The 18,460-nt window shown below is 36.5% G+C and overlaps 1 protein-coding gene across 1 annotated transcript in view; it reads left to right on the forward strand.

Moving 5' to 3' along the window:
• The first annotated feature begins 1,071 nt into the window (after window positions 1-1,071).
• LOC121429852 (growth hormone-regulated TBC protein 1-A-like) overlaps window positions 1,072-18,460 on the forward strand; it is a 51,160-nt gene continuing 33,771 nt past the window's right edge. The window contains exon 1 of the mRNA XM_041627101.1: window positions 1,072-1,470. Coding sequence (XP_041483035.1) covers window positions 1,382-1,470 — 89 coding nt within the window. The 5' untranslated portion in view covers window positions 1,072-1,381. The remainder of the gene's footprint in view (window positions 1,471-18,460) is intronic.

Consider the following 18,460-nt stretch of genomic DNA (forward strand, 5'->3'; position numbering starts at 1 on the left):
TTTGCCTCACGGTCAAGGAGGGAGAGGGGCAGGGATACGTCCCTTGCATGTGTTGTGGCTCGTGGGGGGGGGCAGCTGAGTCTGCCCCCTGCCCCCCCTAAATTGGGTACGCTAATGTCTGAGCCTCAGCCAAAAGTCATTTGGCGAACCATTTCCAACAAATCACACAAAACCATTTCCTTGCAAAGCACAAATCCACCAACCATAAGCTTTAAGACTTGATAAATTTTCTTTAAAAAAAAATGTATGAGAAAACCAAAATGGTTCTTTTTCCAAGTTAACTCTAAAGGGGTAGGCTCATTCCACGCAGAAGACAATGTGATTTGTGAAGATAAATCATTATCAGAGGAAAAAAAACTGGAAGTTTCGCAATTTTTCGATGACTCAGATTTATGCATGTCTTCATGAATGTGAACTGACAAAGCAAATAGTCCCTCTTTATTATTTTGTATTTTATACAAGTTCGTTCAAGCTTTGTTTGTTCTCCAATTAAATCAAGAAAATGTTGCTGCAACTTACAAAAGAAATATTATTCTCATGCATGTATGAAAATTTGAAATAATTATGATTTCATGTGATAAACATAAGAGATCGAGGGGAAAAGGGAAAGTTGGTGACGTCACATTATTTAACCTTAATTCCAATTAAACGGCGAATAACTGTTTTAAAACATTGCTAAACTTTAAATCTCAATAAATTCCTTTTCATGGTCAGATTTTGATCACTTTTTGACCGTGATGCCGGGTGAAATGATTTCTTACGTAATATTTGTGGATTTATAGGGTCCTTAAAAATACTGTAGGCCCTTCTCCCCCTTTTTTCTTTCATGTTTTTCGTCGTAGCGGGCCCCGCGCCCCTCCCCAGTACCCCCACCCTGGAACCGCCTATGGGGTTGAACGTGACAAAATAAAATTTAAAGGGCTTTTTTTATATTTACGTTGAATATTTTACTAAAAATTATGTGAAAATACAATCCCGGGATACAAAATACAAATCAAATGAATTTGATAATAATTGGAATTTCCAACAAACTTTCGTTTTTCTTTATTTAGCAAGAGCAACCTCAACGTTCACCTGTGGCCAGGCAAAAGTCATTTGAGATTCGGCTCTGACTTCGGCGATGAAAGCACAGACTTGGTCCTTGTTTTCTTTAACATCGCAGCATTCTCTTGGATTTTGGTGTATTTCCTTCATCAAAACGTCACTTTGATTGCTCTCCAAACTGCAGAGATTTACTCATTTTTCTTTGAACAGTTTGATACTTGTTCTATCTTTCAAGAAACAAGTCGAGGAGTTGCTGAAGAACTTGAGGATAGCGGACACCTCCCACCGTCGAACGGGCTACGTAAGCGTGAAAAAGAGGCGTGTACCGGCTGAGAAAATGGCAGAGGGCCCAGGCCCAGCGGCGGCTGCTGCAGCGACTGGAAATAGCACACGAGAGGAACGTGAAGATCTTCTTCTCTATAGAAGGTACAATTTCTGAAAGTGTTTCTTAAGCATAACAAGGACTTAACTGATAATGAGAGATATCATTTACTGTCACTGGTTTTACTTTTAGAATCACAAGATGTAATCTAGATCAAATGAAAACTAAACTTTTATTTTTGTAAATTTTAGAAACATTAATCAGACAAGACATATGTCGCAATCAGTAATCACAGTTGCAAGGAAAGTGTTATTTTATTATATTGCTTGTTGAAGTTAGTTAGCAAACATTGAAACAGAATATCGAATGAACATATCTAATCTAATCCCAGGTTGAATTAAACTCTGATTTAAAGATTGTAAATCAGAGTTTGATTCAACGAAGTTGTGGTTAAACTTTTAACTTTGGATAGTCAGCTCATACATGTAGCTCATTTGACATGACACTTGCATCATTCTGTCTTGGAGTGTTAACTGATTCTTTTTCGCCAGGGAAGCAGGGGAGGGGGGGGGGGAGTGACAAAAGGAAATATACACTATTATTTAAACAAAGTGTTTGATATTTTGGCTTCCCAAAATTTTAACTTAGAGAGCTTTAGACTCAGTTCTAATTCTAAATAATTTTTTAAATGATTCAATAGATATAAATAATGACATGAAAAGAATATGAATAGATTTGATTTTGAATAAATCCTGAAATGAATAATGAGAATGAGAAAGAATGACAGAAGAGATATATGAACAAAAACATACTTAAATGTAGAAGACAGAAGTTGCAGCAAACAATTATTTCATGTGAAAAATCTAATAAAATCAAGGTTACATGTAATTGCCACAATATTATCATAGATCTAGATCTGCTTCTTTGAAGTAAACTTATCTTTGTGAAATCTTGAAATTTTGACTGAAAACCGATAATTCTGATAATCACTGTAAACACAGGAAAGCATATGGGACAGAGTATTGATATTGCTCGGAAAAATACTCGACATTTGATGGAATTCCGTGCTTATTTTAGTCATTTCTCAGCAATTATTTAGGTATTTTCTTCCATCGCCACTTGGCACATATTTTTTATTCATACATAACACTTGGATGGTAATATTGGATTCTGCTTGAACTCATTTTGAGATTGTTTACATGTATACCAAAACTATTATTTATCTTTAACATGACTTAAATTACGATAATGGAGCATTACACGCTAATGAATGAAAGAAAAGTTGTGAAAAAATGTTGGGACTATGAGAGCACAACATCATACATTCATCACCAGCCTGATTAAAAAAAAGAAGAAAATTGCAAGCATTGACACCAATTACTTTTGTCCACAGTGTTTATAATCATAACAACCAGTAAGGGGATCAGGAATCTGATGACTGTGGCTTCAACTAGAAAAAAGGAAAGAAAAAAAAATCAAAATTTATTGAAAGTTATATACTGTACGTGTATTGAGTGTAGGCCTATGTGCAGAGTCATAATAATCTATGGTACAGTACAAGTGTTTTATGGATTTGTAAAGTTGGGCTTCCAACTAAGATTACTACTGCTGATAATAATGCAACAGTTTATTTCCCATTCGTTTACTGCTGATTTGTCCAGTTGCCAACTCGTCTACTACCATTTGGTCCATCATCAGTTTGTCTACTAACCACATGGTCTACTTTCATTTGGTCTAATGCTGTTCCGTCTTATAACCAGTTGGTCCTATTGCCATTTAGTCCATATACCATTTGGTCTAATTAAAATAAAGTGTTAAATGTGCAAAATGAACCAACTGGTTTATCAGACGAAATGGTAAAAGACAAAATGGTGATTAGATGAAGTGATGATTGGACCAACTGGTTAGTGGACCAAATGGTTGTTAAGACAAAATGTTGGACGGAATGGCATTAGACCTATTGAAAGTAGACCGTGTGGTGAGTTGACGAGTTAGCAGTGGACGAATTGGCAATTTACCAATGCACCAATCTCATGCACAAGCAATGACTTGTAGGCTTGGATGGAAAATGGTGTGAACCTGGAAATGAGTTGCAGGAAATTAATTACTTGTTGATAACGACTCTTGAAAATTAGGAGAATGGGCAGGATCAAGACCTGGTAAAAAAGGCGGTAATACAAGGCTTTGTGATCATTATTCATGATTTTAAGTGAACATTACAGCCTGTACAATGTTCATGTAATCAATGCAATCAATCATAAAAAATTGTCCTAAATTTGCCAGAGCTCTTGTGAGTTGTGTGCTGACCGGGCATATCACTTTTAATGATTGTTGGTGAATGGGGTGTAGCTGCGGATTTGGTTTCACTGTACCGTATCCGCCGGCAGATATCGTTCATACTTTGAACCATATCCGCCTGGTTTGTTGTTTGCAGATTTGGTTCAGATTGACTACGTGTATTCATTATGACGCACGTCACTCTTGGCAACGCATACGTGGCTCAGCTCTGGCAATATCGGGGGGGGGGGGGGGGGTGTCGGTTGATTAAGTTTGGGATATCGTGTGCGGCCACATACCACGTGATGTATACGTATATATTGTACGTGCATGAACGATAACAAGAACGATATCTGCCAAAGAGAAATTGGTACTGAATCCCCGGAGTTAGAGCACGATCCGCCGGCAGATTGTGTGCCTAGTAGTATACCTGCCAGGCACCGGATCCGCGCTGCTAAACGGGGCAGCGAGCAGGAGGGCACCAGGCCGCCCCATCAGGATGAAGTTAGGAATGACCGGCGAATGATGCAATGTACTTTGAATCACATGTACTTTTGATAATTTATACATCACCATTATTGCCTTCATCTGGTGTTTACCAATGCAATATGGAGTTGACATTTGTTTTGTTTCTGTTTTTTTTTAGAAATTAAATCAGATGTTTTCACGTTGTACCCACTGTATATTTTGTACTTGTGTGCGCACCTGCATTTATTGAGCGCTTCCACGTGGCCTCTGAGTTGCCAAACCGATGGAGATTGGCACTGGCAATTTAAAAGCAAAGAGGCTTTAATACAGTGTGTTGTAAGTGTAACCAAGGAGTTCCTTTGTGTAACAAAGCTTGCGTGCGCTTAGGAAATCTCGTCTATCCAATTTACAGCCTTATTTCTCAAATCTCAAATCCAATATAAGGCCTTATCTACTGAAAATAATGAAATCAAGACATCATTATTAAGAATAGATATAATGAAATAGTTTTGATTGGCGCGTATATTCTTTTTTGAATGTGAGCGCCATTAAAAAACCAATCAACAACAAAAACAAAATTTTTATGGGCCATCCAAGGCCATTGAATTTCATGTATTTGTCCTTTTGATTGACCTTGGAAATTTAGTGTATTTTTGTGTTCTGTGCTTTAATCTTAAAGCCTGAACAATCTTAAAGTGATGGATAACTTCTGGTACATGTATGTCTAGTGGGAGGCTACTGGTATTCCAAAGTTTGAGGGCAGCAAGTGCAAAATTATGTGTGACTTTTGTTTTGTGAAAGGGGAACAATAATTCATCCGTGGAACAACTTTATGAAGCACCTACTTTTCCGTGGTTCATCTTTGTACACGACACAACGAAGAATTTATACAAGTTCCAGCAGATTATACAATAGGCCAACCTACAGTTCTTGGTGGTTTGTAGAGATTTAAAGTTTACAGTTTCAAATGTATATAATGCAAATGATAGCTATCATAGACATTGCAAATAATTGACCCTCTGTAGGATTGTTTCAGTTGGAGACAGCATTATGTTAAAATTTAATATCAGTATTGGAAGTCAATAAAGATAAATGATTTAACCCTATCTGACCGCGCCGCTCACTGACTTTTTACTTTCAAGTCTTGCGCAACTTTTGAGACCAATTTTGCGACACCCGGGTACGTGGTTCTTAAATTATGCAACATTATGTGATTAAGTGCATGTCAGACCAAAAATTTCTCAAAAACGTGGTTTTGTGAACAAAGTCAATGCAAATTGCGTTTTCAACCAAAATTCATAAATGTATCATTATTTTTAGTTTTGCTGGTCTAAATGTATTCATTTTATGCTTTTTATGATCTCAAAAGAGTCCCCAACAAATTTTATTGAAAAAACAATGAAAAACAAAAGGTAAAAAAAAACAAATTGCAAAAAACAATATAATACATAAGAAAATGATTTGATATTGCAATTTTTTTCATGTACGTTTGCTAAGAACACCACAAAGAGTTTCTATACCAAAAATTAGTACATTTGGAGCTTTATTTAGGGAGTTAGAGGAAAAAGTATTATTTCGCATACTAATTATGCATAAATTAGCATAATCACTTAATAGCGATTCACATGAACTATACAATTTTGTAGATTATGTCCCAGGCAACCCGCGTGCCAATTTTCGGCGTGATGGCGCTGTCGACGGCTGAGATCTCAAGGGGGGAGGCCTCCCAGGCCCCCCCAGCCATATGAACTCCCAAAATACCCCGGCCTAGATAGGGTTAAAGGGGAAAATAACCCAAACACACTAGATCCAAAAGTATAGTTTCGTAATTAATAGTGCTATACCTTTGCTTTTGGAGAATGACCATCATCACCACCACCAACACTACCATCATCATCACTTTTGTCTTCATCATCTTTGTCATTATCATCATCATCATCATCATCATCATCATCATTATCATCATCACCATCATTGTCATTATCATCATCATCATTGTCATCATCATCATCATCACCATCATTGTCATTATCATCATTATCATCATCATCATCATCATTATCATCATCATCATCATCATCATCATCATCATCATCACCATCATTGTCATTATCATCATTGTCATCATCATCATCATCATCACCATCATTGTCATTATCATCATCATCATCATCATCATCATCATCATCATCATCATCATCATCATCATCATCATCATCATCATTCATGATAAACATAACCATCACCATCCTCCTCCTCATCATCACCATCACCAACATCATCTTCATCATCATGATCATGATGATGATGATGATCATCATCATCCTCCTCCTCCTCCTCCTCCTCATCATCATCAACATCATCATTGATCATATTTAGCTGTCCCATCATCATTGGTGTCTCAGTTGGTGTGTTTGTTTTTCCACCTCTGACCAGTTCCTCAATCCCTCGAATCACACACAGTGTGTAGTACAATAATGTCTATGGTCTTCCTTTGAAATGGGGGTTATGGAGTGAATATTATATAAGGAAGTACAGGATTCCATAAAGCATGGAGCAAATCAATACTGGAATCAATGAACCAGGAGTATGGGGCAAGGACTTAAGTGCCAGGTGTCTCAGGCATAGGAGGAAAATCTTACTTTCATTCTTTGAGCCGATGATGATTATGATGCACCAAAGATTGTTTGTAGAAGGGCTTTGGAAGTAGTGAAACTGTGATATAATGACAATTATAATGATTAGAACACAGAATAATTTTCTTGGTATCGCATCACAATTTGCTCCACATTTAAACACTGAGATCACAAAGGTCTTTTGTGAACATACAATAGGACTGTACAGAATTTAGTTGAAAGCTTTTCTGTTATAATAAAAAATGCTATTCATCTTTGCTGAGCAAAATTATTCCCTGGAGCAAGAATTGTGGAATGCATAAAGAGCAGCAACAAATAATCAAAGCATCAAAAGCGAGACATAATTATAATTCGGTCTCTTGTCTTGTTTCCTTATTTTGAAGTGTCTGTGTGATTATTTTGCATACATGTATCCATCAGATATTGAAACTGAACTCTCCAACCACCACGCATGAATCATTGATCAGCGATGCCACAGGCAATAATAGGAGAGGGTGGATAGAGAGGGAGGGAATGAGAGTCTGGGAGAAAAAGGGGGGCAGGATAGGGACAGAAAAATAAAAACAGGATGAGAGAAAAAAAAATGAGGGAGGAAGGAATGAGAAACTGAGTGAGAGGGGGAGAGGGCGCAGAGAGGAGGAGAGGGAGTGATGGAGTGAGGGGTGCGATGGTGGAAACAAAGGGATGGGGGGATGGAAAAGACCTGAAATCAGAAAATGAAAGAAGAGGTAAGATTACATGTACATGAGGGAGACGAGGGTAGGGGGGGGGGGGGGGGGGGGAGAGGGTGAGATGAAGAGAGACAGGGAGCAAGACAGGGGACAAAGGTTGGGGATGGATCTAGAGCAAGAAGAGGAAAAGAGAGTAGAGAAAGGAAAAGGTAGAGGTTGAATCAGACTTAAAGAGATAGAGGATGGAATGTGGGGAGAGAGAAAATGATGATGTAAGGGGAGGGATGGAGAAAGAAAGTGGGAAAGAGAATGGAGGGAAGAATGAAGAGGAAATAGAGAGAAAGAAGGGAAGGTTGAAATAGACAGTATGGGTGAAAGTAAAGGGGGGAGGTAGCTGGAGATGGGAGATTGAGAGAGCGAGGGTAGTAGGGTACAATGTAGGAAGGAGAGAAATATTACTTTTTAGGACAATATTCTTCCTTCTAAAAAAAAAATCAGTCCCTGGAGCCATTTGCCACTGGCATCCCTGAATACATGCTGTCCAGAAACTTTCGTATTCACTTTCTGAACGCTTCAAATAGAACTTAACAATACTCTCCATTTCTTAAAGAAAACCTCAGGAGACATCGACAAATTGGGGTTACAGTATTTTCTCATGGATGTTTTTTAAAAACTATTTGGTCCGTATTGGATTCGTTTGAGTGTGATGGCCATGAAAAAAGACCATCATATCCAAATTGCAGGATGGTGTCTTGGATAGGGTCCTTGATGTGTTGAATCCTGACGTCTAATTATGTTTTTATTCAAGCCTCCCCCCCCCTCTGCCAAGCTTATTGCCATCATAGGCATTACTTGTTTTGGATTGTCTGTCCATTCATCAATCCATCTACATGTATACTGTTTTTATGCTCACAGCTTTCGAACTATAAATTTTTAAACCACTCTTCTGAGATTGTGACTACATACATGTACATGTAGGTGAAAAATATGAAAATGTTTAAATTTAATTTAATTCAGTTATTTGTTTCACCTATTGCAGCATAGAAAACTATCAACACTTTTTTAATATGAATTTCACCATTCTTTCAGTATTTGCAGTAAAGGTAAGGTAAGATAACAGTAAATTAAAAAGTTTTTTTAAAATGATGTTTAAGAAGGAATAAAATACAAATAAAACTTGCGATGACTACCAAGATTAAAAGTTCTACCAAAAGTGAAATTGAGCTATAAACTATAAATGTAGGTCAACATGAACATACTGTGTACTTTGTCCTACATGTATGTACATCTTATCGTATAAAGCACAGGTGTATGTATCATGATGATATTTGCCTATTGTCTGGTGAATAATCAGAGTAGGAGGAAAGACATTGCTGATTAGGAATAATTGCATGTAATCAACCAGCCTCGAGGGACCGACAGACTCTTATCTTTTTCAAGTGCATCATTTTTTTTTATAATTGACATTTTCCTCCAGCTACGTTGTACCTAGTTTTCCCTGCTCCCGAAATGGTGACGTCAGAATTGCCGGACGTTATGACCACGAGCACCCCTTCTCTAATTTGAATCGGAGTGTTATTGATTGGGTCGTTCATTTCTTCATCATGACAGTTACATGTATATATGTGAGGGATGTGTTCACATGCTGGCAATTTCATTGCAATTTATCATCATATAAATAATAATACCATGGCATATGTATTAAATATTCTACTTTGTTCACATTTCTTGAATTGCAGGTACATGTATAATAAGATTGAACATCTTGGCCCATATTGAATCTCGACTGAGGGGACTTTGGGCTCTGGATGTGTAGTTTTGTGAATGGATGAGATTCAAAGAAATGCTTTGTTGTTTTAATACCCAAATATATTTTGTATTGAACTCAACAATTTTTACACGGCTCTTTTATGACCTAACAGGGTACACTCTAAATTCCAAGTAAAGTAAATCCAGATTGGCTGTGAATAGTGACCAGCCAAATATTAGATTTAGATTGAAATCTTGTTGATTTGAATGTAAACCTAAGAAATTTGAATTTAAATCTGTTGAGATTTAAAAGTTAATCCTGAAGATTTATAATAGATTCAAAATTCTTCTGGTCACTATTCACAGCCGATCTGGATATTTATTTTCAATCCTTGGAATTTAGAGTGTAGGGGCAAATCCCCCACATTCCCTGTGTATTTTTGTCTTGGGTGAGGAGGGGGGGGGGGGGGAGGGTTCTACCTTGTCCTGAATTGATGTCAACAATATCCATGTTCATGTTTATTTGTGAGGAAATATTAACTTGGCAACAAATTTCCACCCAAATCTTATTACATTAAAACAGTACAAACAAAAAAGAATGGTTGTCTGCGGATAACATACTGTGCAGTATTCTGTTTAAGGAGATTTCTGTTTCAAGAATGTTTTGCTGACATTGAAATCATATTAGAAAGTAGAAATTGCATCAAAATTCAAATACTTTCACTTTCGAAATTTAATTGTTGTTGTCAGTGAAATTCGGACTCTCTTTGAGTTGGAATAGTTCCTCAATCTGTTCTCAGAATCTTCTATTTTTGTACTTCCACTTCAACATGTATGTAGATTGTGTTCATGTATTGTAGGTTTCACGTGAAATTCTTTCAGTAGAAACAGTTCGCTGATCTCAGAGAGTGCACTTCATCCAATGATGAGATCTCAAAGATTGAGTGCTATCTAAATTGACAGGTTATATTGCTAGACAGTTTTCGGGCTTGGTGATATTTTTTCTCCAGGTCTGTAACCATTCCTTGCGCTGCAACAGACCCCCCCCCCGGACAGTCACACCAACTCTATTCATGCTGCAATTCTCAGTGAGGAATTTGCCCATTTTTAGTCATCTCCTTTTTTTATTGCTGTTTTATAGCAAGAAAATGTGAACTTTATCCGCAGAACTACAAAACAGAACCGAGACAAATCCATTAGAACACAATACGTCTATCAGTCCATCATCATCATCATCATCATCATCATCATCAGTTATCATCACCATCATCATTATCAATCATCTCCATCATGTTCGTCGTCATCATCACCATCATCAATCATCATCATCACTTTCATCATCATCACTTTCATCATCATCATCATCATCACTATCATAATCATCATCATCACAGTCACTACCATCATCGATAATATCTTTCTGTCTACATAGTGACATTCAAATGTCCTATGGTGAATAATCCTTATAAAAATGCAAAGATCATACTCTCTTTTTTTTCAGTTTGCCTGTGTTTACAACTATTTCAAATTGATTTTTTAAACTGTTCTCTTTCAATCTCAGACTCTGCACTATCCAATACACAAAATACACGCCAGAAAAAAAGTTGAGGTGAATCAAATGAGAAAGATAAAACAAGAATGACGCTGAAAATTTCATCAAACTGAGATGTAAAAGAAGAAAGTTATGACATTTGAAAGTTTCGCTTATTTTTTAGAAAACAATATGCACAACTCAGTGATAGGCAAATGAGAGAGTTGATGATGTCACTATTTCTTTTGATTTTATTGTTAGAATTATACATGTACAATACTTTAATTTTAGAACAATGGTAATTCCATATATGTTCTGGGAGGAATAAAACTTTGTTTCTCATGACAAAGGGGAAAAAATTGAAATATTTCATATATCATATAAAATACAAAAGAAGTAGTGAGTGGATGATGTCATCAGTCCCCTCAATTGCATATCGACCAGGATGTGCAGATAACTGTTTTGGGAAATTAAGCAAAACTTTAAAATGTCATAACTTTCATATTTTTGTATACCCATTTTAATGGAATTTTCATCGTTATGCTTGTTTGATTTTCTCATTTTACATGTAGTGAAATAAACTTTTTGTTGGTGTGGACTTTTCCTTTCAGTATTTGCCACATGTGATTTTGTCTGAAAATCTTTATACTCATATTTTCTCTTGTGTGAATGTCCTTCAGTACGCCATTCCTATCTACATGTAGGTGATTGAACTATCAATCTACCACTGGTGAGTGACGTCATGAAAATGCTATCGCTGGTCGATAACAGTTGATTGATTGACTTGATTTGACAGCCATGAAACGAACATCCTTTTTTTTCTCCTTATCAGCCAGACATGTTTTCAAAATGGAATCTGTATAAACCTGTTGGACTACTATGCAAGTGCATGGAGGGTTCATTGCTTAACCCCCCACCCCCTGAAAAATTCTTTGCAATAAATGCCATCAGCACTAATTTTTTTCCCCGTGCCGCTAGCTGACTTTCAAGTCCCGCGCAACTTTTACCCCTTAATTTGTGATACCCATGTAAGTATATTTAAACTTATATGAAACATTATGTATTTTTAAAATGCATGTCAGACCCTGAAATTGCTCCAAAACATACATGTATGTACGTCAGTACAAATTTGTTTTGCTAAAAATCATACATGAGTGATTACTTTTACTGTATGTAAGAAATTGAAAGTTATCTGATGATGTCCAGTATGTGAAATAATGTTGCCAAATAAGTTTGTCAAAGAAAAATGCGTAAGAAAAAGTTAAAATATGTGAGAAAAAATTGTGGTACCTGTATTTTCCATTATTGGGAATGCTATTATTACACTTCCACCCCAAAATATCATTCTAGGAGCTTTAGTGAATTGCATTTGTAGAGCAAAAAGCATGATTAAAAAATTATGTAAAAAAGTTATTATGAGAATAAACCAAAAAAGAAGAAAATATGGTAGAAAACTTAATAAAGATAAGATAAATAAAATATGGAATTTGAACAAGCAGTGCTAAGAATAAATTGCAAAATGGTATGAAAGAAAGATTAAAGCATAAAAAATACAATATTATGAAAAGAATAAATAAATTGTAGATTAATTTTTGGCGGGGAAAATAGTAATCAAGCTGTCAAAAACAATTTTTAAACCCAACCCGGGTCAGATAGCACTGATTAGAAATGTCAGACCAATACTTTATCAAATCATCATTTTCACACCAATCTGTTTGGATTCCCACACATTCAATGCCAAAGTTGATCACAGATGTTCATTACACGTTTTATTCAATAACAATAGCAATTTTTCAAAATATATATTTCGTATAAAAAAAATAGTGATACAAGAGCACTTGTTCTGTGTGCTGGTGATCCATCTACGGGCAATGTGTTTTTTTTATTTCAGTGTTGTGCAAACCCAGCAAAGGACATGATCACAAGCAAGTACTGCTTGTATTTAAAACAAACGAGAATTGCTTTCTACAATGAAGTTGTACGACATGCAATGTTCTGAACCTTCTGGAGGATTGTGGATATAAAGAGGATTTATTTCATGATTTTTTTTGGAGCTTGGTGATATGATCCCTTTAATACATGCTTAACACTGTGTTTCTGTACAATGTGCACAAACTTCTTTGTGGAATGAACTCTGCAATTTTGAAGCCGATGAGAATAACTTGGGATTTGAACTCTTTGGAGTTTTAACTTTTGGACCTTCTTGGCAGAATCCTTTGTTAACAGGACTTATAGAGTTTATGAAGCTAAATGTACATGTATTTCATGACATTTATCTGATGCGTAGGAATCATAATCCCATTGTAAACAACGCTTCTGCAATTCCTTGATATTGTTATTCGATTTTGATTTTTGACAGTATTTTCTTAAAATCCAACTCACTGAAAATCAGGAAATGATTTTGATTTCACGATGTTTCTTTATAGTGTTGAAATTTCGAAATAGCTGAGAACTTCACTTAAAAATCAAGTTCCACTTGTCTCCTTCATGCACAACTCCTTGTTTGGACACTTAAGAATCTCTTTCTATCAATCATCCTGTCTACATGTCTGTATGCTTGTCTCTTGTTCCATTTGTTTCTGTATGTTCTTTAGTCTCCCTCTCTCTGTCTTTCTCCTAATCTGCTTCTCTCACTCTCTCTGTCTATGTCTTTCTGTTTCTTTCTACCAGTCTGTATGTCTCTATTTAGGCTTGTCTGTCTGTTTCTGTGTTTCTATCTCTCTGTTTCTGTCTGTTTATCTTTCTTTAAGTCTCTGTCAGCCTGTTCCTCTCTGGCTCTCTCACTCTCTGTCTATGTCTCTGTGTTTCTTTCTGTCAGTCTGTACATGTACATGTATGTCTCTATAAAATTTAGGCTTTACATGTACATGTATGTCTCTATAAAATTTAGGCTTGTCTTTCTGTCTGTCTGTTCTGTCTGTCCTGTCTCTCTCTTTCTGTATGTTTTACCTCTCTGTCTCTGTCAGCCTGTCCCTCTCCGTCTCTCCCTCTCTGTAGCTTTCTGTCGTCATTTTATTTGTCTGTCTTCTTTTCTGTCTGCTCCCCTCTCTCTCTCTCTCTCTCCACTGTGGAACTATTTGGCCTTAATTCCGCCCTTGTCCGAGTCAAGATTTTTTTTTTATTGTCAGTGCAAACCCTCAAAAACCAAACTGCAGACGCATAAGTGTTCTTCACACCGTCGCTGTATATGATATGAAATTAATCCGGCCAGTATTTGCACTACATGTATGCACATATTCCCGTCTGGCGATGTTCCATCTTGGGAATTGAATTTGCTGTTGTGTTAAGCCGTCGGAAATGTATTCCATTTGTCTCATAAAGATATTTTAGGAGAGTCGAATGTCTTGGTGTTGAAGGATGAATTCTTACTGTCAAAATTTGTGAGATTGATTTCTGTGAAAAGAATATTCTTTATATAAAAGGTGATGCATTGTAATTTACAATTTGAAATTTGATATATTTTGCCTTCCTACCATGAACACCTCGTTTACATAATGGTAGCATGGCATTGTTGCTGCCATATGCAGAGAGGCATATCAAGGGAGGAAAAGGCATATTTCTTGGAAAAGTATGCTTTTGAAAATACTCAGCAAATGTACTAATTTCTACTGTAATTAAACACATTCATTATTTTTCTTGCAAACATTTTGCAGTGATGATTGTTTTGGACTCTGTTTGAATTTATTTTACAGTCATTACTACAAACAACTGCAATTTACATGAAAGACGGCAACACCAGCACTGTCAGAATATTATGAAACATTCAAATATGAAGCTACCAACTGTTTAAAATTAGTTGTGTGCAAAATTTTAAAATTGTATGCAAAGTGAATTGGGATTGCTTTAAACAACAGTTGGTAGGTCAATATTTCAAACAAGTTTTGGGTTATAAAAAAACTCAGAGTGCAGATAGAATGGAGGAGCATATCATGAAATGTTTTATTCACTGATTTTGACTGACAAATCTGCTCTCAGCCAATTGGATTCAAGGATTTCAGGAGAGTATAACAGCTACCAGCGGAAATCACTGATAAATCGATTTGTGAAATCCTCCCCTGGTTCACACCGAGAGGATTGGGATAAACTTCTTTGTCACGGCAAGAATCAAGTTACCTTGATGCTGGAATCAGGCTTTATACACGCACAGCGTGACAGGCGCCCTCGAGGTTCGACCTCATTCACACGATCTGCCTATTCTAGGGGATAACCCGTGCATTCCCGTCGTCTTTGAGATTTACTTGTCAACTACGATGTATTCATTACGGAGAGTGCCCTACACCATGTATCTTCCTGGAGCGCAGGATTTGGAGGATATTCTGAGTCCGGAGCTCCGCTTCCAGGGTTACGATCCTCTCTACCGCTTCATGGGATCGTACGTTCAGTATTTATTTTTGTGAAATACCAGTTATTTTAATATTTGCAAGATGTAAATGTTTAATGGACCCCCTCCCTCCCAACCCAACAATGAAAAGGAGGAATTTTTTGCCAATTGGTGCAGAAATCCAGTATGAACTTCCAATGTTGTACATAAGAAAGTTTTATTACTGCACTGGTTCACTAACATGATTTCTTGGCGAAAGCCTTTCATTTTAACACTAGTGTGTTGAAACCTTTTCACATATTATCCAAAAGTTCTCCAAATTAAAGAAAATGGACTGCTCAGAAAAAGCGTGATTTGAGAGTTTTGATAATCACCATCCTTGAATAACTGCCTTGAAAGAGTTCTCTACGAGAATTAGGAGACGGGCAATATGTGCTTTAATCCCACCACCATTTCCATGTTTCTGAACTGTTACCACTCTTTTCTGAAAGCGGCTGTCAAATTTTTAAAATTTTGAAATGCTAGGCAAAATTTTCCTGATGGGTACATGTCTTTCTTTATAAGATGAATAGCAGCGCATGTGTAATGCAAGTTGATTTGAAGCGAACAAGATCGCATTTGGGAAGTGGAGCTGTCACCTGCCTACATGTATTTATTGTGAGAACGGAGCATGAAATAGAATACTTGGTGAATGGATTTGTACATGTAGGTCACACATATTTTTGCAAGGCCAAACATGCTTCTGTATATTGTGCCCTGTGTATTTCAATTTTCCCCACCATTCCCAGCTTTCCTCTCATCTTATTCCTATTGCCTTTCATCTCGGTATCTTAGTACCCCTCTTTCTATTTCTTTTATCCATATAATAAAATACAGTGTACCCCCAAAAAATGAAACAGAGAATTCAATTGATTCTTTATCATAACTTTAATCACAGTGGCCCGTATTCTGAACTTGGGTTTGAATCAAACCCTGGTTTGAAGTTGTGGTTTAACTATGGAAGCCAATTGGAGCTCAAATCCCTTACCAGTACACATTCAGTTTATTTACTCATTTGACACCAAAATTGTTCATGATTGTCTGGGAATGGTAACTTGAGTATTTTTCTTCATATAAAAGCAAAAGGGAAACAAGTAGTGAACATAAGAAATATAAACAGATTTTTTGAATTTTTGGCTCCTATAATCTAGCACAGATTTAGACTGCAGTCAAAGTTGAATGTGACGTCAGAATACTGGCAAATAATTGACCAAAAGCTTTAATATAGAGCCTCTTCCGTTTTCTGGTTAAGTCACATGATAACACTCCAGACATGAGTGAGTATTATTTTTTTTTTGGAAGAGTTATGAAATATAAAAAAAAACACATGTCTAAAAAGTTCCATATATATGATATCTAGTTTTTATACATATTCATGATACCTCTGTCAAAGAATAATGAATAACAGATTCCCATGATTTGTTTACAAATTTTCGACATTACTCGTACTCGGATTTGTTTAAGATCGGTATGCTTGATCTGTAATGAAAATCATAAGTCAGAAAAAATTGGAACCCATGAATTCCATAAACTTTTGATAAATGAAGTACTTTTACAGACAGCATAACCTTGTTTGACTTAATGCTTCATTTTGTTGATAATGTACACTGTGAAAAAATTGGGCAATATTTTACCCAATATTTTGCCCAACGTTGGGCCGATAGTCAACCCTACCAACTACTGGGCAATATTTTACCCAACGTTGTTGGGGCATTAATGTGCCCAACTGTTGGGTAATATTTTGAGCTACATTTTGGGGGACATTAATTTGCCCAACTTTTTAATAAAGTTATTAACCCAACATCTGGGCAAGGCCTACACTCACTTCGTGTACCTGGTCCGTGTCGATCCGGAGACCTTATCCGAAAGTGCTTTGCATGCACAATAACGCTGCATACAAGTGCAAGTGCATATCTCAAGTGAGTGAAGCAAAAACAAAACAGCGTCAGATATATGTCATGTATGTAGGCCTATTCTGACAAATTCCTTACAAATTATGCTTAACGTAAAGTCCAAAATAAAAAAATTAAAAAAAACGTTTAAGCAACTCATCTATGAAAGATTCAGCGAGGCTCCCCAGCCCCCAGTCATCTAGAAGCTCCTCCATATCTTATCGACCGTGTGTAGCATGCTGCAAGCGCAACTCGTGATCGTAAAGTTTCGCAACATTTACCACTCAGCAGGGCAATTACTAGCCCAACAATTGGACATCTGTATTTTGGCAGCGGCAGAGTAAAAATTTGCCTAAGTATTGGGCACATAATGCCCAACAAAACAATAACCAACGTATATATTACCCAACAAAAAAATGACCTACGTAAATTTACTCTTTTTTTTCACAGTGTATGGCATAGCTATTTATTGTATGGCACTTCAAAGAGAGTGAGTTTTCACTCATCTTTCACTGCCCTTTATTGACGTCAAGGATGACTAATTTGGAGTGAAATTTATATACAATATAGAGTGAACATAAAAATATGTTTCACATACATTTCACTTTAATAATCCGAATCTAGTTAAGTTTTTTTTTCACTCTGTGTATTTACGACAAAATGATACCCCCAGAAAATAAATCATCACCCCAAAATATTGATTGCCGAGGTATATACCTCTGTAGTTTGCGATATATCCCAATTTTCTTCCATTCAGCATGTCTGTGCCTTTTTATATTGGTTTGTCTGTCTCTGTTTGCATATTTCTTTGTCTGTCTGTCTGTGCTCTGACAGTGCCATTGATCCCTGAAATTGATCATGCACTTTTGCTATCTGCTGAAGATGTGAATATATTATTAAGAAAGGTACATTTAGTAGTACATTATTTTTGTTGTTAATTTCTATTCATTGGATTGTACAGCTTGTTTCTTCTTTCTATTTGTCTTTTTTCTTTTTTCTCTCTCCTTCCTTTCTTTCTTTCTTTCTTTCTTTCTTTCTTTCTCCTTCCTTCCTTCCTTTCTTCCTTTCTTCCTTTCTTCCTTCCTTCCTTTCCTTTCTTCCTTTCTTCCTTCCTTCGTTCCTTCCTTCGTTCCTTCCTTCGTTCCTTCCTTCCTTTCTTCCTTCATATTCTCTTTCCTTTTTCATTTCCTTCTCCTTCCTCTTCCCCTACCCTCTCCTTTCTCTTTCTCTTCATCTTCTATACCTTTTCATCTTCTTCCTCCTCTTCTGCTTCTTCTTCTCCCTCCTCATCCTCCTCCTTCCTCTCCCTCTTCCTCCTCTTTCTCTTCTTCTTCCTCTTCCTCTTATTGTTCCATTTTCTTATCTTCTATCCATAGTATACATGTTATTAAAACCCCTCCTTTAATTAAAAAAATCTTTTCAGTCCTTTCTCTTTATAATGCAAGGATTGTTCAAGTACTTCAAAATCAGATCCAGAATACCGTGAAAACACATCCATTAGGTACAAGAA

This window comes from Lytechinus variegatus, chromosome 16, assembly GCF_018143015.1.
Source record: "Lytechinus variegatus isolate NC3 chromosome 16, Lvar_3.0, whole genome shotgun sequence".
In the NCBI taxonomy this organism is placed as follows: Eukaryota; Metazoa; Echinodermata; class Echinoidea; order Temnopleuroida; family Toxopneustidae; genus Lytechinus; species Lytechinus variegatus.